We start from the raw sequence: 20,648 nt of genomic DNA, 5'->3' as shown, positions 1-20,648 counted from the left end.
GTAAGGCCTTTGTTTCCACTCCCTCATTAGCTTTAGTAAAAATTCATCAAGCAAACTGAGTAGCATCACAGCTTCTACCAAAGCACTGACCAAAGGGAGGTAAGTCTTACAAGCAGCATTTCTCTAATCTTATGTTAAGCTGCTCCTGCATAGTGAAGGGTTGAATCAGAACATGTATCCCAAGTTTTCCTTGAATTTTTTCGCCTCATGGCTTTCTTTAAGCAATAGCTCACATCTACGTATGACTAAAGCAGTACTGTCAGGTGCAAGACTAAGTTTATTTTTAAAAGTTACTTCAAGGCAAAAAATATGGCTCCCTCAAGAGGAAAATACTGACTAGATAGGAAGCTAAATAAACAAATGGCCTCTAAGTTCAGTTAGATCTACGACATACATGGCTGGATGTTTTATACTTCAGTCTCAAAACACCTTAGCAGCTTTAAACCATAATCTATACTGACAACCATGCTTCTGGGACAGAAGACGTGTTACAAAATTGTGTCTGTGCTGTGTATAATCAGAGACCTAAGCTCTGGAAATACCTGCCAAATTTCTTAAGTCCAGCAGACAAAAACAGAAAGAACACACAACTGGAGGAACTCTCTCCTGAAGAAAAGAAGTGAAACATCTATTTTATCTAGGCCATTTTTGGGTAAATGGTAACTAAAAGACAGACACACCAGTTTTCTTCCACAGATGCACAGCAAAAAGGTGAATTAAAACCGAATAAAGGGTACCTTTGGTTAAACACTACAAGCAGTTCCTCACATATGGGGTGGTCAAGACTGCAGTAAGATGAATAGTATGACTCAAACTGCTGAGCATGCTATGCTGCCACTCAGAGGCATTTCTGCATTCAGGCATCTGATGACTATAATAGTGAAGAAGGAGACAACAGTATTTTACCAATTATTTTCTCTTTAACTGCAGTAGCTTTTCAGAAAACCCTCACTTCCTTTAAAAGTATGTGCTAACAAGGGCAGTTAGTAATAAGGCAAATTTGGCTCCTTGGAATGGAAGGAAAGACATCTTCCAAACACTTTGTTGAGTCTAACATTGGTATGCAATGAACCCACATGCCTATGACTGCACAAAAACTATTACTCTCCCCAAAAGGAGACTATTAACAAGTGTCATGTTTACAGCTGAAACAGACATAGCCTTTAAACCAAAAAGCATGAAAAGCCCATTCTAGAAAGCACTGAAGCATATGCTTGAATTTCCACCCAATTAAATATAACCCTATGTAGTGCTTCCATCTAACAGTATTCGTTAGATTAGGCCTTAGGTTTACATTGGGATATGCGTTTATGTGTGCTTTTTATTTTTTAATTCTTTGAAAGAAAAAAAAAATATTCACAGCACCTAGCCTCAGCATCTAAACAAGCCAGCAAGATGCCTTTAACAGTGGAAGAGAAGAGCATCTACACAGCACTCTCAATGTAGGAGCTGAAGGAGGCTAACGCCTCCTCTACTCCCCTCTCTAGCTCTAAAGCTCCGTACCATACTGTAATCCATATACAGATACACATTTTCAACTAGATACACATACACAGTAAAAGCTTTGTGAAGCATCTCGTTGCTGTACGTATGTTTTCTAATGATTTTGTTAATTGAGATTGGGAAAGACTTGCAGTGAAAACAGGGAGGAGGGAGACATGGTCTAGGGAAGTAAGGTATACAGTTCCCATTGACTAAAGCAAGAGTTAAAAGACCTACCTAATTATTGTGCATTACAAATAAAAATAAATTTATCATGCCTGCAGAACTATTTTAAAGCAGACCAATGTAGGACTGTTACCAGTCCCATACAGAATTTTTACTGTGCAGAGACTTAGTTCTTTGCACTTCATTTAAAGGACACAGAAATATAACTTTAAAGAGGATTATTATAAAGCAGCCAATTGACTAGACTATTTAAAGCTTGCAAAGACCTTGATAAATCCGTTTTGTGGTAATATCAATGATCCAAGATATACCAGGGGGAAAAAGCTTATGTCAACGTTGCAGATCAGCAAAACAATCATAATATGTGTGTGTGTGTGGTAATACTTTTTGGTTTGTGTTTGGTGTTTTTTTTGGTTTGGTGTTTTTTTTGTTTGTTTTTGTTTTTAATCCAACAGTCTTCCTAAAACCTAATTTCCACAATGTATATTAACCACCAGGAAAAGTGCAGTTAGTTTAAGATTGGGATTAATTTGGATTATTACTTTGTGCTGGTGTTGGTAAGGTACATGGATGATAGAAGATGTGGTTTCTAGATATCCTATGAGCAAGTATTAGACAACAAGTATGTTAATATAGAAACACTTGCATAAGTCAGATGCTAACTTGAACAGCAAACATTTCATTTTCTGAATGCTCGTATAGTACAAAAACTGCACAATGTAGATGAGATTCTTCACTATGGATAAAAAGACAACTAAAAATCCTATCAAGAATTATAAGTAAATTGGTAGAGAGAAATTTAAAAAAACACTTCATCTGAAGTAAAGGAGAGATGTCTTCTAAGTATCATCCTTTGGTATGCAAGTTCAAAACTGCTAGGGAGAAGTTACTCAATACTGCTAACTACTTGATCTGATTTATACACAGGTATGAAAAGAGAATCAGTTTTCAGTTTCTTTTAGAGATATATATTTACACTCCTACTTTCGTACTCAGCTTCAAAGGTAAGCACATCTTAAACGTCAATAAATATCATTAGGGTTGTTCCAAAAATTAAATGTAAGATACCACCAAGATGATCTTGATAAATGTAGTGTTATGAAGCAACTGTCACTTAAGACTTATTTATTCTGAATTCCTAATCAGAATTCTCTCATCTCACAGCTTTACTTTTTACATTTAAATAAATCTTAGTTCAAAACCAAAGGAGAATCTTATTTCACCAATACTATGTGAAAAAAAAAAAGGTGACCCTAAGCTTTATTGACTTGAGGAAATCGAATTATGAAAGTCAGTACGCTAATTCACAGTGCACTGCATAACAGACTGCAATTCAATCAACCTAAACAGCTGATCAGAAAAACTGTTTTCTACTTTTAGAAAGACTTCTACAAATAAGTTAAAACCAAAAGAAACAACATACCGATTAATGCTCACACTTACCACATCTATCTTTTATTTAAAGCTGGTTTTAGATGAAGGCAAAGCGTAGACCTTCAAACCTATGGGGGTGTTTCCAGAGCGCGACTGGCAAGAGCGGTAAGCGCGTGAGGGCGTGTACCTGCCATCCTCAAGGACCAGCTAAAAGATCAAAAGGCAGCGGATGTTGCCATTTCTGCATGGAGCATGAAGCAGCTCAGAGCTCACCTGTCCCCTGCCTCATTCTGCTGCTGCTGCTCTGTGCAGAGCACAAACTAGCCTCTGGTTTGAGAGCCCAAGAATTGTCCACATTTAAATCTGTCCCAGGTATTTGTGAAGATCATCTAATGCTTGTGATGCACTGAAATGATGGCATTCAAATGTCAAAGGTCTTCACCATAAACTCTTTCATCCCTACTTATTGCAGCTATATTATATTTTACTTAAACAGACACAGTGCATTCAGTATTCTTTAATATTAAAACTACTAAAAACATTAGTTCAACTGTTGTATAAACATACCTAACCCACAGTAGGACATCTTCAAACCCTTATGCAAACCCCTCTGTGCCAAGTGACAAAAAGAAAACTAGGCTCTCATCAAACACTAGAAAAGACCTATCTCCTCAACTTTTCTACTCGATTCTGCTAGCCCAAAACATCATCATTTCCTGCCCCCTTCCCCTGCAAGTAGACGCTTAACCACATACGTGCATACTTATAAAAAACCATCACCACAATGCCCCAAATAAGTTCTTTTTTCAACTTCCCATGACACAGAAAAATCTCACAGTCTGAGCTGAAATTCCTCCAGGCTACTCTCAAAAGAGCTCCCCTGAAATCTCTTCTTCATGAAATCATAATGGACCAACATATTTCACATTCTCATATACACTTAATACTTCCAGAGTATCCTTAGTATTCTTACTGGATAGGTACTTGATTAAAAAATAGTATTTTTCACTTCTCTATAGCTTATTTGAAAGTATGGGATATAGGGTTTTTACATATATGGAGTCTGAAAACATACACCACGCTGCTTTTGGAAATGTAATGCTCTCTTGGCAAGTGACTCAGGGAAATAATTCTTGTCTTCTCCTAACTTTCCAGATGATCCAGTCTGTCACAGTGATTAGTAAGAATATTGCAACTATGCACAGACCCACTTATTCACTAGTCTGGTTTATAATTTCATTTACAGAAGTTAAGAAAAAGCAACACAACTTAATTTACACAGCACACTAATCAGTCATTAAGAGGGATTTTTTTCCAGTAAAGAATTGAGGAGGAGAAAACAGTTCTAATAAGACTAACAGAACTTGTAAAGATTATCCTTTTGCAGGGTAAGGAGGTATTACTATTTCTACAAAGTTAATAAATATTGTGCTAAAATTTAATGAAATGAGATTATACATTATGGAGTTCCTCAGGTAGTTCAACAGCTCCCCAGCCACAGGAAATCTCTGACAACATTTATAGGAGATACAACACACATTCATTTCCATAAATAAATAAAAATAACAAGAAAAGTGATGGTAGAGGGAAGAAAGGGGTAGGCAAAAGGGAGCATACTAGCTAACAATCTCTTATAGCTCTGCCTTATATCTATAATCCCCTTACCCCACGGTATTTTCTCCTTTTAATAGACATACATACATGTATATACATATATATACACACAAACATACACACATGCACACATACCTTCACACGCCGATCCAAAAATTCATATTTTTCCCTCAGCACCAGGCTTTTCTAACAGTATGGGGTTTATCATTTGAATCATTAACATTATAAAAATGTCAGAATGATAGGAAAACACACACCCTTCTATCATCACCTATCACAAACCCAAAAGAATTCAGTAATGGCTTCTCCAAAATACAGTATAAAATCCGTAACTATTTTGTTGGATATAGCACACGTAAGGATCTGATATTTTCTTTTCCCAGGTCTTAAACACATCTTGAAAATGGATACATTATCTGTTTCCCTGCTTGTTTTCACAGAAAAAACATATGGCTAACAACTGGTTTGGTGAACACCAAGCCAAGAAACAAATAGGTGCTATTTAATTAAATTGTGCTGCTACGTTGTTTAAACGATTTTGCAGTGGAAGTTTATCTTTTGTTTGTAGGAGTTGCCTTACTAATGAAGCAGATTGATCTTTGACCAACATAGGTACTGATTCTTCCTCTGTATTTCTTCAAGATATTAAATATATCACAGCATTTCTTGATGTGTGTCTTAGTCTACTTAACAATATAAATAATTTTCAGCAGCAAGTGTTTCCTACCTCCTTCAGCTCCTTCACCACCTTCAACTCCTTTGAAGTTACTCATGTCTGTACTTTAAACAATTTCTCATTATCAAGTAGTGCAACACAGACGTTCCTTGCAGAACAGCCTAAAACTGGAACTACACAAAATAAGATAGCAATAGCCATTTACAGGAACAAATGGCAATAAATTGTTCATTGGGCTAAAAAACATATTGAAAAGATCATAACTGGCAGCTATTCCAATTCTTAATCTGACCTCTGCAACTGCCAGAATTTTAATTTACTGTCAGGGAATTACAGTGCTGTCAAAGCAAAGCCAAATATCTTCTTTGTGATCAAGGAGCATCTGGCCCTATTCAGCTTTAAATCAAATGCTACTTATCTTAAATTCAATTAGCAAGCTTGGGTTTGGAGGTTTGGGTTTTTTTAGGTTTTGGTTGGGGTTTTTTTTCCTTTCCTTTTTTTCTGAAACACAGTTTAGCAGCTATTTAGAGAGCAATTCTGCTGTGACCAAGTCAACACATTAAAGAAAAAATATGCAAGCAAGCTAACTTGCATGAGTACATATGCTTATTACTATACCTCTACCATAGGTTCATCTTCAACAGACTTAAGAATCAAGCCCCTCAAAGTTGAGATATACATTTAAAGTGACCAAAGGATTAAACATCTTTCTGGAATCCATGAGAGAAGGTAGAAGCAGCAATCACTTGGAATCTTGAGTATTATATTCAGTCTCTCCTGATGAAATCTGGCTGAGCCGTTTGCTTGATCCCCACAGCTTTCGGGAAAGCTGACCTGAGCGCATCTGTTTAAAAGTAATTCAGAGAAACAAAAGGAGGGGGAAGGGATAAGGTGGATAAATTAAAAAGGAATTCAGACACTGATTCTGGTGAAATGCAGACACTACAATGTACCTCAAACAAAACTACACCAACAAAAATTATTTGAAAACAAACCAAAAGTTACACTTAGGGATGATTCTTGGGACTGACAAAAAAACAGACAAAATACAAATCACAGTCGTCTTGATTTTGAACAGTTAAAAGGATATTGCAAAGTAATGCGTATTTAATACTTAACCTAATTCAAACAGCTTAGAAACAGCTTTTAGATTGCTATTTTGATAGCAAGGGAAAAAGAGGTGAATGTCAAGCAAAAATTAACCAAATAAGCAGAAAGGACATTTTATTTTAGAGAAGGAAAAGATAACCAAAATGCAGGCCAGTGATGGCAGAATGAAGGAAAGGAGAAAGGCTATCTCCTGGTGTCAAATTTATACAGTCTTCCAAAGATCCTGGGTGAAGTGCTCAGAGTAAAATTTAAACCAGAAATAATTCATATTGAATATTCCATAAGTAAAGACCAATAACAAGCAACCAGAGGCCATATTAAATCCAGCATCTGGTAGGTCTGCAATCTGACAACAATTTGTAAGAAACTGTTTTAATTTACTTCTTAAGTACAAAGTTTATGATTGGCCAGTAGTGATCAGCTTGGCAGCTGATTAGGTTATGAAATCCCTTGAAGTTTAAAAAACAAGATGCATCCCTTAACAGCACAAGTTTGAGAAAAGCTCCCAGCACTTAGTACTACAAATTAAGCAGGCTTAAGAACTGTACCATCAGAGCAACAGTGTCTAGAAAAGGCACAGTGCTGACAGGGATTAATACCAACAGCTGCTAATTGCCCAGACTTCTGCAATGTCCCAAACAGCTAAGTAATTGTTAAAAATACAGAAACATTTGGTTTTGTGTCCTGGTTTCAGCCAGGATAGCATTGGTTTTCTTCACAGAAGCTACTGTGAGGCTATGTTTTGGATCTGGGATGAGAAAATGTTGATAACATGCTGATGTTTTGGGTTGTTGCTAAGTAGTCAAGGACAGTCCGGCTTCTCGTGCTGGCCTGCTAGCAAGGAGGCTGGGGGTGCACAGGAAGCTGGGAGGGGACACAGCCAGGACAGCTGACCCAGGCTGGCCAAAGAAATATTCCCTACCATATAACGTCATGCCCAGTACATAAACTGGAGTTAGCTGTGGGGCGGGAATCGCTGCTATCGATCGCCGGGTGGTGAGCAATTGCTGTATTGGGCATCACTTGTTCTTGTACATTCCTTTGTCAGTATTATTATTGTTGTTATCATTGTTGTTTCCTTCTCTCTTGCTGTCCTGTTAAACTGTTTTTATCTCAACCCACGAGTTTTTTCCCCAATTCTCTCCCCCGTCCCACTGAGGGAGGGGGGAGTGAGCGAGCGGCTGCGTGGTGCTTAGTTGCCGGCTGGGGCTAAATCACAACAATTATACTTCACTTTATACGGGATACTGTCAATGCAGAAACACTAAAGGCCAATCTTAATAGTAAGCAGCATTTCATTTTATGCACAATAAAGGCGGCCAATCTCTCCCTTTATCCTAAGCATCAGTATCACCACCAAAAGCCAGAACTACAACACTGTCTTCTGTTATAAGAATAAAATTCTAGTAATTAGTATATTCTTTTCAAACTACAAATAAATCAGTCAACAAATAAATATCCCACATACACACACTTTTCAAATATATTGACTGATTGCCATTATAGAAAACTAGAGTATCTGGGACATAATAGTGTTCCTTACACGTTCATGGGTTTTTGTTGTTTTTGTTTTGTTTTTTTTTTTAATTCTATTTTCATGGATATTTAGCTTCCAGATCATTTCAATTATAAACAGAAAACCCTGAAAAAAAAAGGCACTGGAAAGCCTCTACATTCATAAAAGGAATCCAGTCTTTGAAACAACACTTTCTCCATAGTTAGAAAAATAGATGGGATTAAGAACTGAAAAAAAGAAAACAAAAAGCCTTCAGTATAATGAGATACATAAATTTCAGCCTACAAAAGATCTTTTCTATGGAACAGGAAACTTAGAAATGACAGTAACTTTAAAACTGCTGTTACAAACAAATGTTTAACCACATCATAAGCATCTCTTTGTCAATTCTACAGTAGGAAAAAGCTGTCCAACTGGAAGTCAGTGGAAATCTCCCCTCCATCCACTGCACGAAAAATCAGACTACCATTGTGCGAAGCCTGTTTCAAATAATAAACTATGTATCTCCTAGCTAAAACACTTTAAAATATTGGCAAATAAAGTCACTCTGTTTTCACAATTAAAATAGAAAATGAAATTAAGACACACTTTTCTGGCATCTACTGAAGGTCATGCAAAAGCGATAATCAAATTTTCAAATAAATACACTGCAGCACAACAGAGACTGGGTTATAAAGAGAAGCAGGTTTAAGCTAACTCAAGTACTTTGAAAAATCATGACAAGAAGTACTTAAAGCAAAAGCTGTGCTTTGCACACGAAAAATTTGGCATAGCTATTTGACAGGTGGATGCTCTGTATTTGATATTGCATATGCAGTACCAACAAGTTTATATTCACCATATGGAGCACAGAGCGTACTGGGAACCTACACAGGTGATTCTTTGTGCATTGCAATTAGAGACTTAACAGGAAGAAGTAATATTTTTTTTTCCCCCCAATGTCAGTCAATGCATATTAAAAGATATCTGACAAACCATAAAAAAAATAAATGAAGTAGCTTGCTCTCTTTTGTTTCCAATTTTCTTCTGGAAAATTATTTCATCAAGAAGTGGCTGACAACACTATCATGTTCAGAAAAGGTTAGCTACTATGACTTTGCTTATTCAGATGTGAGTGATAAAGTCTGGAAGTTAGTCCAGCTGAGCTTCCCATCTGTGATCCCTATATACCTTTGATTCTTAATGAGAAATTTCAGTAGAGCAGTCTCAAAAGTTATTTCTTTCCCACTGAAAACTGAAACTTGCTCTTAAATTTACCCTGCCATAGAGGAGACCTCTTGCTCAACTGGAAAGCAGAAATAAGTGAACTTCCCACTGTTCGGTAGAAAAAGTTCTTGATGGTGGGTTTTACCTCTGCTGGCTTGCCAACACCAACGATAATCAACTTGCCATCCTCCAAGCCAACAAGGATGTGGCTATACTCTTTGGTGACAGAAATGCAATGAATTGGCAGTCGCATGGCTAAGGGGGAGATGCTCAGACTCAGGCTGAAATGAACAAAAAAAAAAACCCACACAGAGAAAGCACATCATGTATTTGTTTGCACATACTGCAAAGAATCACACTGCAGTTGAAATTGCTGTCCACAGGATGCATTATAAAATACAGTTTCTCAAGGATCCAGTTTGCAATTTCAATTATTGTAAACTCCTAAGGAATGATCTAATCAAACCCTAGAATAGAGCTCCAGTAACAAGAAAAGGCATGGATGGGTAAGTTAGTAAATTAGACATTTTCACGGAAGAACAGTAACATTAGTCCCACAACTGCCTAAGTGACAAAGATCACTCCCAGTTTGAGAAGCAATGTAGCTCTACAGAGCATAGCAGCAAGGGGAGTTTAAAACCCAGCGCAGAACTACCTGAGGCATGATCCTGCAGTTGCCGAGCTCCCAGTGACTAATTAAACATGGGGACAACCACAGCTTGCAGATGTCAGAAAGAGCTCTTCTTAAATTCTGTTAGTTCTAGGTGTATAATTGGGATAAATGCCTGGGAAGAAAGCTGTCTGGCACAACCTCTCATTTTTCTCTTCTCCCTACATCTTAGTTCCCCCCTAAAAGAGTTTTTTCAGGAACACGGAAAAAAAGCAAAGGCTACCACCTACAGCACCAAGCAAAGTCCATGTTACACAGCCATTTCTCAGTAAGCCTTTATATTTGTATCTCAGTAATAAACTACTGATGGTGGTACATTACCTGTAGAGATCTCGTATGGAAAGAAATCCCTGTAAACTGCCCATCACAATATACTCGCCAGTCACACACATATCTGACACTTCCTCTTTCAGAGTCTCAGAACCCAGATATTTTCCATTGACAGAATAGAGATGTAATGCATTCTTATCCTGAATAGATGAAAAAAAATAAATGTGTCACAAAGGATGGATTGGATTAAGAGAGTATTATTTGTATCTTTAGCCCACTAACAGGAGCAAACTCAGGCAACAACCCACAGATAATATTGCTGACAACAGTTTCCCTGTTGAAAGATACAACAGCCTATATACAATGTGTATGTATCCCAGGTCTTGTATGGAAATTTTTGAAGTTATTCCTCATTGATGTAACATGGTAATGTCTTACCTATCCATCTAATAAATTCCAAATTTTCTGGAAACATCCACGGATTTAATGGACAGGTCACTATTTTATAAGGGTTTTTTTTAAGGAAGAAGAAAGGAAGAGAGTACTCATCTTCAGCCCTGCTGCCACCCTCCCTCCCCTCCCACTCCAAATTCAAAAGCAGAAGGAAGTAGGTATATTTCCACAGAGCTAGATCTAGAAGTGTTTTCTGGACAAGGCAATGAATTCTTGACAGATTAAAGATGCAGCTAACACGACCATCTTAAGTTCTTCCAGCTTGACAATACCTTGTTCTCTTCTCTCCCCATCTTCCCAATGCAGCTAGCATGCCTACATCCAATAAATTTGTCTTCCAAGAAATTTCCCATGCTCATAGAAATCATAACAGCTCTACCCTTATTAAAGCAACTACACAGCTACTCAGTAGACAGGATAAACTACACTGTGAACCTTACAGCTATCTCTCCAATCCAAAACTAGGAAACATCAGTGTAGTCACTGGGCATCTTGCACCCAGAACTTACTGCTCCCCTTATAAGCCTCTGTTTCTGTGCACAGTGGAACTTGTTTCCCCTGGTTTTCCATTCCAAAGCAGCTCTCCCAGGAAGATTCATTAGCACATGCTTGGGCATCTTCCTTACAGGTATTTGGAGATTTTCATGAAACTCACAGGAGCACAGTATGTCTGTGATGCATTTTTTAATCGAATTTCATTCAAATTGGCTAGCAAAATTCAAAAAATAAGGAAACACACACAGCATTCTCAAAAAGCCTCATTACTTTAGGAAATAAGGATAAAGTTAGGCACATTTATGATTAAAGTCTTCAGCGAAAGAAACAGAGGTATTTCATGAACCTGAGTTACCTTAAGAGTAGTCTTTCCTTCTATGCTGGTGTGGACAACTATATGGCCTTCCCAGGACACAGCCAGATTGGGAACAGTCAGCAGGAGAGAACTCTCACAAGGTGGTCGCAAAGTCCTCACGTACTGACCTTTCCGAATAGTGCGGACAATAACAGTCCCATCCTGCAGTAACCAAATTTAGGCAAGCTGTTATTCAGCAGGTAAGTTACCACAACACACAGTGTATTTAAATACAGAGGGAATACTTTGAAAGCACTTAAATCCTTAACTGGAGGTCAAGACTCCTGAGCATTAGGAACTCTACACAAAGAAGCCTTCCCCTCACGGCCATGTACTATAAGCACATGAAAAAACAAATGCAAACCGGGCAAGAGGGGAAAGATAGGCAACGAATCAGCCATATCATAGGTCACATTTATGAGCAGGTGTTGTGGTTTAGCCTCAGCCAGTAATTAAGCACCACACAGCCACTCACTCACTCCCCTTTGCCCACAGTGGGACAGGGGAGAGAATCGTAAAAAACCCGTGGGTTGAGATAAAAACATTATTATTCTCATACCAACTCCAAAGCACAGCACTATACCAGCTATCAGGAAGAAAAACAAACTCCATTCCAGCCAAAACCAGGACAGTAGGCATTATGTGCAGTACAGAGTCAGAGTTAAGCAGCTTGCCAGTGTAGTACAGTAAGGTAGAGCATGAGTAAGCCACACAGAACTTCAAGGTTAAGGAAGCAGGGAAGAAACTGTTACAGAATTGTTTCTATGAGAAGCTTAAGATCTCCAAATAAGTCCACACATGTTAAAGCTCATCTATGCAGAACAGCACACTATGGCAGCTGAGGCCTATGCTGTGCAGAGCAGTTTGAGACAGCCTGACTTCAGCAGGCAGCAAGAGAGATGGCACATTATTTCTTGATGTGCAAGGCTGAAGAAAAAAAAAATCGTTAAATAGTCACAGGTTTTGTATAATTCTTAATCAACTTCAAACATGCTCTATGGTTTGAGCAGAGAAGAGACAAAGAAGGGAAAAGTATGAGGATACTTACCCTGGATCCTGACACTGCCATATCCAATTCAGTGCTGATGCCAACACTCGAAACTTCATCAGTATGCCCATAAAGGATCTGTAATGGCTTAGGTGCCAGGCCTACAGGCACTCCTCCCTGAGAGTAACAAAAAGTGCAATGACACATTCTCTTGCAGCTGAAGGACAAACAAAAAATAAATTTCTGGTATCTTCAGTATCAGTTGTGAGAGATGTATATTTGACATAGGCCAAAACCAAAGGCATAACTCACCCATTCCAATTTCAAATTATTGCCTTTTATGTCAGCAACCCTATTTACTGAAATCACAAGAATGAATGAACATAGTTACTAAGTGGATGTGAAACAGAGAGTTACTTAGCTGACTTGTTTCTATCCCTTCAGATGTCCAGGTGCGCAAGGACCACAGTGAGCAGTCCTAACAGGAGTTGTTCACCCTCCCATCCACCCACTTTTTCTTCACCTGTGTATCTGGGCTTGTTCAGTTCTTACAGTTCACCCTGGAATTAAGCACTATCTTCACAGGCATGCTTAAAGAAGCTGGAAGTTACTGTGCTTAAAGTTACAGCAACTCTGTTCCATTTTCTAAGGAGAAGTAAGGAAATAATACTTCTCAGTGATTACCAGTAGTATGATATGCAAAGGAAATCTTGCAAAAATGTTCATTAAAAATTAGTCATTTTCACACAACTGCAGGGTGTAAAACTTTAGTACTTTTGTTCCACTGAGTACACTGTCAGCATATACAAACTTACTCTCAAATGAGTTCTTAGGCAACACCTCTGCTTAGAGAGAAGGTACAGTAAACAGTTCTGCAGAGAACTCTCTATTCTCCTTTCTGCAACAAGAAATTTCACTGCCAACCAAGCCCTGAAAGCCTGGAGCATGCAGGAATGCAGAACGAGCATCGAAACACAGAGCTGGGAAAGAAGCTGACAGTATATAGTCCGTTGCTGCACTTTGTAAAGGCCAAGATAAAACTCTCATAAGAAGAATTTACAATACAAACAACATAATTTATATACCCATTAAATAAAAAAATACATTAAAAGTCTTAAGAAAAACCAATTCTAAACAAAGATAATTTCCAGAGGATGACTTAACTCATACTAAAAAGATAAATAAACTAAAAAATTTCCAACATTTATCCTCCCCTGAGACAAAAAAATACTGTTGTGAGCACTAAGGTCTCACCTTTCTGACCACGTCCCATTGGTTCAAAGCACGTCTTGAAAGAATTATAAATACTCCCACCATAAAGACAGTTTCCACAAAAAGACATACAGTTATGCACCACTGTACTGGTTGAATGTGCTGACTTTGGTTCAATGATAAGAACAAGGTGACCTGACCAAATGTACTGCCCATAACATGACAGTTCCCTCTTGCAGTAAATCCTATTTGTGTATCTGTAATGCAGCAATCAGAAATGAACATTTAAAATGCAGAGCAATGGAAATGGCCTCATATTTGGAGTGTAATACACACATGCATCACACAACCACTTTCACTGTGTGAAAGCACAAGACCAACATTAAAGAATTCTAAAACACCAGCGTAAATCCAGGTAACAGGCTAGTATTGTCTTTGCTAACTCCTAGTATAGTCATCAGTGCTTCCCACAGAGGAAATGCAATGCTGAAATGCAACTACTGGAGTGAACAGCAGCCTAGAAATGTAAAAATCCTCAACTATAAACTCTGACTAATTCCAGTAGTCTCAAGCAGTGTCTCTCTTTTTCCATTCTTCCACCCCCTAATGGGGGATAATATTTGCCTATCCTGAAAATAATCTATGAAATCTTTAAGAGTGCCTCTAAAATAACTGCACTTCAGCTATATAGTAACTAATGTGTATAGTGAATATTTCAAATACAGAAGACAATGGGAGTAACAAAATTAGTAAGCTAATCTATTCTAGTGGATTATTCCCTGCAAACCTGAAAGAAAGGAAATCAATAAGCCATCATAGTGAAACAGAGAAGCACAAAAAAGCATTCAGAAACTGATTCTCAGACTATGCCTAAATAACCTACCTGCTGAACTATTTGCCATATCATACAGGTAGTATCTCTGGAGCCTGAAATCAAATGAATTCCACAGTAGTCTATTGACAAGCAGGTCACAATATCTAGATAAAGCAAAGAAAACAGGAAGTTATCACATAGATAGTTAAGATTAATTTCCCACAGAGTAACGACGTGCATGCAGTACGTCAACAATGTATCCTGATTTGCAGTCAGCATGAAATGTTCCACTGTGATAAGGGCTGCTGAGACTCTATTAAACAATGAAGTCATGGTACAGCTAGGTGTACCAACCTGACTTCATCAGCTTTCCTACCTAAAAGCAGCAGTTGAGCTTTATTTTGGAACTACATTAAACCATCACTACAATGACTAAAAAGCCATACTCAAGTATTTACGTATAATCATGGTTCAAGTACTCTTCTATTCTCACACTGCCATTCCTTTATAACTGCTATACTTGTCTGCCTAAGTATACTGGCTATAATTCTTTCCAAAAAGACCAAACATCAAGGTAGAGTATATAAAACCTTTTATTTCACCATATAAAGAGTTACTCACCCATGTGCCTGATGTGTTGTCCAATCAGCTTGCCTTTTGTAAGAGATGTCACTCTGATGCTATTGTCCCAGTGTCCTCCACTAAAGAGCAGTTTTGCATCATGAGATACTGCAAACAACTTAGAGGTGATCTCCAGCCCTGGTGCAAAAGGACCACTCATGCTGCGTTGTGTTCTGTAGGCAAACGATGAGCAGTTAAGAGTAATCCTAATTCAAATCAATGTATTTTGCACTTCCTATATCCTTAAAAATTCATAAGAAATTCTGTCTATAGAGAGACTACATCTAAAAAAGAAGAGAGAAATTCTGGCCCCCTGATATCCATGGCAAAACTCATGTCATCAGCAAGGGGAAGCAAGATTTCACCTTCTATCTTTTCAGTCTTTTATGCAATTTGATTCTGTGTACTGTAACATTAAAGAAAAAAAAGCAATCTTCTATAAATCAAAGAAACAAAACCACCACATATACCTATACTACAGTGGAAGAAAGTATGAAGACTGCCTATCTCAGATTCCAAGATGAGTTTTTATGACTGCTAATTAGAAAAAAACAGAAGTAGCTCTAAAAATGAAGAACCTTGAAATGCCTCATATAACTCTTTACTAGAACAGTATTACAGATTAAAGGTAATATTATGAACATCAGAATATGCATTCTTAGGTGAAAACTCAGCCAATGAAAACAGTACAACACACTGATTGTTGAACAATTACTGTTTGGTTTTTTTAATGTATGTACATTCATCTGCACCTCTCCTCATAATTTGCTTACTTCGGATTTGTCACTGTGGTATCTCTGATGAATGTAAAATAGTTGGAGATATTTTTATCATAAGGTAGCCAACCATGAGTTCCAATAATGCAGTTCAGACTTGCCGTTACCTAAAAAAGTTTGATAGAGTAATTGGTGAAACCCAGAGGCATATTTTCAGCTTGCCTTTGATGGTAACAGAGCTTGCATAAAATCCAGCATAGGCTTCTTGACAATTTACCATAAAGAAAAAAAGCACACACATCCCTGCCCACACAAATTAAATTAAAAAAACCCCCCAGCTCAGATGAGTTAATCCATATGTGGTACATATTACCACATTAGAATAGTGTATGTTCTAGACAGGTCAGAAAAGTTGATGGCGGGGGTCAGGGCAGGGAGGAGACAAAAAACCACCAACCAACTCCTCTCAAACATTTCATTATAATTCAGTCATTTATTTTAAACTGCTTCTTTTTTTCTTTGAAATAGTAATCATTAATAGTTAACAGGAAGTTTTAAAAAAAATAAATTGTACTACAGTTCAATTTCTAAGAAAATAAGAAAGGAACCTAAGCATTCAAGGTTATTTTCATCAGATAGTTAGAAAAAAAACAATGAGAGTTTTAGACGTGTCCAAATTCCAAATGACATACACATACACTACATTGAGCCAGAACAATAAATTTGACCTACAAAATAGCGAGTATTAGAAAAGAATATTCTTTCCTACAAAACATAGGTATTATTGCACAGGGGCCTGTATGCAGACCATACATACAGATGTAAATACAAAAACACTCTCCTCCTTTCATGGCCATTTGACATAGTACCAGCACCTGTACTAGTCAGTGCGAAAGTTAATTTTAGGAACAGCGCGCCACACATGGTATAGTTTAATATATGGGTTGCAAAAGTAATGATGAACATAATGATACCATTAGTAACTTAAACCTGTCATTTAAAAGCTGGTCTGTATTCCATTAGGAAATTTCTTGCTACCATGGAAGTGGATCAAATGGGCAACTTACAGTACACCTCATTACAACTTACACTCATGTCTCATCTGCCATTCAACAAATCAGTCTGGCTTCTCTTCAGAAAACAAATATTTAACTTACAGCTGACATTCATTATAGGTTAAAGGAACACATTTGAAGAGGAACAGCTAAGTGGTGTTTCTCTACAAGCTGTATGAAAAAGATACACCTATTTTGACTGTCTGCAGTCTAAAAATAGTATTGACACATGCAACTCACCAGTATCTCCGGGCTTCCCTGAGAAATAAAGGAACGTGACTGATTCCTGGGGATGACAGCTTTGACAATGGGCACACCGTCACTGATTCCCTAAGAGAAAGGACATGGTTTTGGTCTGAGTATATCCAAGACCTAAAGGACAAATCCAGAACCTGTAAAGAGTAAGACCCAAAGCCTCTGGAATCAATGCCAGACATGTACAGCATTCTAAGGCAGCGGTACACACATACTCAGTTCATGCGGGTATGCTCTGTCGCAAACACCAGAAATGAAACCCTGGCTCTGTCCTGAATCAGTGAGTTTAGCTATGAAGTTCAGCAAGTCCTCAGATACCACCAGTGATGTTCTTAGCTTTCTTGGTGTGGTGGCTAACTTAATAATCAAACAATACCCACACAAGCGGCCAGCAGATACAAATTTATGGGATTCAACCTCTGTGAAGCCAACTAAAAAGACAAGGCTCACTTTATACACATTGCATTGTAGAATATTTTCTTTAAATAGAAGCAGGCTTATTTTCACCTAGGTTGCGACCTTTCGTTTCAAATAGATCAGAAGTTTCAGATTAGACTTTAAACCATTTCAAGTAACACATCTACCTCTATGAAGAATGACTTCAGTTCAGTGAGGTGTTGGAAGAGATTCAGAGTAGAGGTATCACTTCTAGTTAGTCTTTGCACTACCTCTTCTGCCGACAGCCTTTGTGGATGGGGCTCCTATGAGACAATATTTGAAGGAATATCAAATTAGATTGGCAATCAATGGGAAAACAAACTCTTAAGCACCTGATTTCCCTTCTTAAAGTAAGTGAATTTATTTTGAAAATGGTACGCAAAATTTCCGTCAGTGTGACCTCTACAAATGGTAATGTGGCAAAGACTTAACATTCCTAAAATTACAAAACATTATCTTACAAACCATTATCTTTTCATTTTTTCATAAATCCTTTGTAGCTCAGTTGGATTTAATCACATAGGTCTGATTGAGAGGGAACAAAAAGAATACCTTTAACAGCTGACAGGGAGTTTGTCCAAAATTGTTTATCATCCCTTCTAAAGCCTTCCTTTCTTTCTCATCTGTTAAAGCATCCAAATCCACAGCCCCTGGATCACAACCAGAATGATGAAGGGTAGAAAAAAGGAAAAAGAACATAAATTCAAACAACTTACTGAGAACCGATATGGTCAACAACGTCGCAAAACTTCAATTAATTGCAGTATTATCACCCTTTACCCCAGAAAAGCCTCCAAGCAATACTTCTGTATAAAATACAATCCAAAAACTCCACTCTGCAGGTGGACCTCTAGGTGTATCTGTAAGTGCAAGAATTGCAGGCTACTATCTTATCAAATGATTTTAATATACTTCATGCATTCAATAAGTTGCACACAAAAGCCACCCAAAATTCACCTTTGGAATTAACAGACTAACATTTGTTGTTTTTAAGCAACTTGCTTTGACTCCTAAACCAGAAGAAACCTCTTCCCACAGATGCTTTTAAGCGAGAAAGTATTTAAAGCATTTAAATTAACAAAAACACTCAAGCACTTTCAGAAACAAAATACAAGCAACTGGAACATTCCTCCTTTAAAAAAAACAAACAACTTTATTAACATACCAGGTTCACAACTTCTGGTCAAAGCATCAAGCATGCTGGTTATTTGATGATAAATTACAAGTTATACTGCCATTATTTCATCTATAATTCTGTTGCCTTACCATATCCTACTTCATGACATGCTCACAAATCAAGTGTTTTCTGTCTAATACTGAAAACCCACAAGTCTGATGACAATTACAAGAGAGGATACTGCTTTGTACCTTCATAAGTACAATAATAGAACACATTGAGCGCCTCCACTGCAGCTGGTCCCCTCTGCTTGTAGCCAAAAATCAAATCTATCCATTCATGGAGATGAGCAGAAACATACTCAGATTCCTAGAAGGAAAAAATGCTCTTGTAAGCGTAAGAGAAGTACTGCTCTCTTCTTGAAGTATTTACAATTTCCTGTGAACGAGCTTTAATTCCTAAACTAAGAGTTTAGAGAATACCAAAAACTAGGTATATACCAATGTACAGGGCAGAAGCATAAGAATACCTGTGTGCATTAAGGGCAGTAACTGCCAGGTAAGAGGGAAAATTAATACAGCGAAACAGCACATCTAGACTATTCAAATGCAAACATGCAAGGGAAGGTAAGCTGCTAGTTCCCTAGTACCACAGAGAATAATCTTTAAAAAGCAAGGAAGCTTTATCATCTAAACCCACCTAATTTTTCATTTTATCTCCTAGAGCAGCAAACTCCCAAATGGTTAGTGTCTTCAGGGTCTTCTCTTTTTTTCTTTTGAGCATTTAGCGACATGCACAGTGCTTTTAACTGAAAGTTCTAATGGTGCTTGTAATGTCAAATGCAACCAAAACTCTAGTTCGAATGTAGTCCCACTATTTTATACTTAAGCGACAGTGACAATGTGTAGGTGTATCATTACTTCACACATACAAATATCATCTTACCAGAGCCTTCCTGTGTTTATAAATAAAGTCTTCTGGGGAGTGGGCCCATTTGGGGAGAACAACATCATTTACCATCTCTTTGGATATTTGAAGCTGACCTAAGTTAAAACCTAGTGAATAATTCAGAGAATTTTAAGAGTTATTACAAGACATTTCAAATACCTTGATTTTTCCATAAAGATTAAAAAGCATTCTTTTCTCAATGCAAGGGAAGGATATTGAAAAATTCGTAACGTAAATCTCCAATAACCCTACTGCTGACATAGGAGGCTAAGTTCTGCTCTGAATGTTTAAAGTGTTAAATGATACAAGCTAATAATTGTCCAAAGCACCTAAATGATTTCAAAACTGAAGGCCCAACCTTAAAAGTATCGTTAGTAATTTACACACCTATCTGTAACCATATCTGCATTTGCTTTGTTACACTAGGATTGAGTCCAAAACATTTCAGTGAGGTTATTCATAAGAATGAAGTTACTTATAAGTTTAAATGGTTGTATAATCAAGGCTTTTTTCCTGGTTTCAGCTGGGATAGAGTTCATTTTCTTCACAGTAGCTAGTATTAAGGCTATGTTTTGGATTTGGGATGAAAATAACGTTGATAACATACTGATGCTTTCAGTTGTTGCTAAGCAGTCAAGGACTGTTCAGCTTCCCATGCTGGCCTGCCAGCAAGCAGGTGAGGGGTGCACAGGGAGCTGGGAGGGGGCACAGCTGGGACAGCTGACCCAGGCTGGCCAAAGGGGTATTCCATACCATATGACATCATGCTTGGTATGTAAAGCTGGGGGTAGAAGAAGGAAGGGGGGGATGTCCAGAGCTATGGTGTTTCATCTTCCCACATAAGCATTATGCACGATGGAGCCCTGCTTTCCTGGAGATGGCTGAACACCTGCCTGCTGATGTGAAGCAGTGAACAAATTCATTGCTTTGCTTTGCTCGCCTGTGTGGCTTTTGTTTTACCTATTAACTGTCTTTATCTCAATCCACAAGTTTTCTCACTTTTACTCTTCCGAATCTCTTCCCCCATCCCACCAAGGGGGAGTGAGCGAGCAGCTACACGGTGTTTAGTTGCTGGCT

General features: G+C 37.8%; 1 protein-coding gene across 2 annotated transcripts in view; it reads right to left on the bottom strand.

Annotated features, from left to right (window-relative positions):
- Positions 1–5,374: 5,374 nt before the first annotated feature.
- NBEAL1 (neurobeachin like 1) overlaps positions 5,375–20,648 on the bottom strand; it is an 88,776-nt gene continuing 73,502 nt past the window's right edge. For both annotated transcript variants that reach the window (XM_082001657.1, XM_082001658.1), the window contains 13 exons: positions 19,569–19,678; positions 18,875–18,992; positions 18,059–18,156; positions 17,653–17,769; positions 17,054–17,143; positions 15,816–15,925; positions 15,043–15,215; positions 14,491–14,585; positions 12,456–12,572; positions 11,408–11,569; positions 10,156–10,304; positions 9,310–9,445; positions 5,375–6,176 (listed from right to left, as the gene is read on the bottom strand). In XM_082001657.1, coding sequence (XP_081857783.1) covers positions 6,075–6,176; positions 9,310–9,445; positions 10,156–10,304; positions 11,408–11,569; positions 12,456–12,572; positions 14,491–14,585; positions 15,043–15,215; positions 15,816–15,925; positions 17,054–17,143; positions 17,653–17,769; positions 18,059–18,156; positions 18,875–18,992; positions 19,569–19,678 — 1,577 coding nt within the window. In that variant the 3' untranslated portion in view covers positions 5,375–6,074. The remainder of the gene's footprint in view (positions 6,177–9,309; positions 9,446–10,155; positions 10,305–11,407; positions 11,570–12,455; positions 12,573–14,490; positions 14,586–15,042; positions 15,216–15,815; positions 15,926–17,053; positions 17,144–17,652; positions 17,770–18,058; positions 18,157–18,874; positions 18,993–19,568; positions 19,679–20,648) is intronic.

This window comes from Phaethon aethereus (genome assembly GCF_964289735.1).
Source record: "Phaethon aethereus genome assembly, chromosome: 6".
In the NCBI taxonomy this organism is placed as follows: Eukaryota; Metazoa; Chordata; class Aves; order Phaethontiformes; family Phaethontidae; genus Phaethon; species Phaethon aethereus.
Note: the sequence above shows the minus strand (reverse complement) of the source record. Positions and strands in the feature narration are given on the sequence as shown.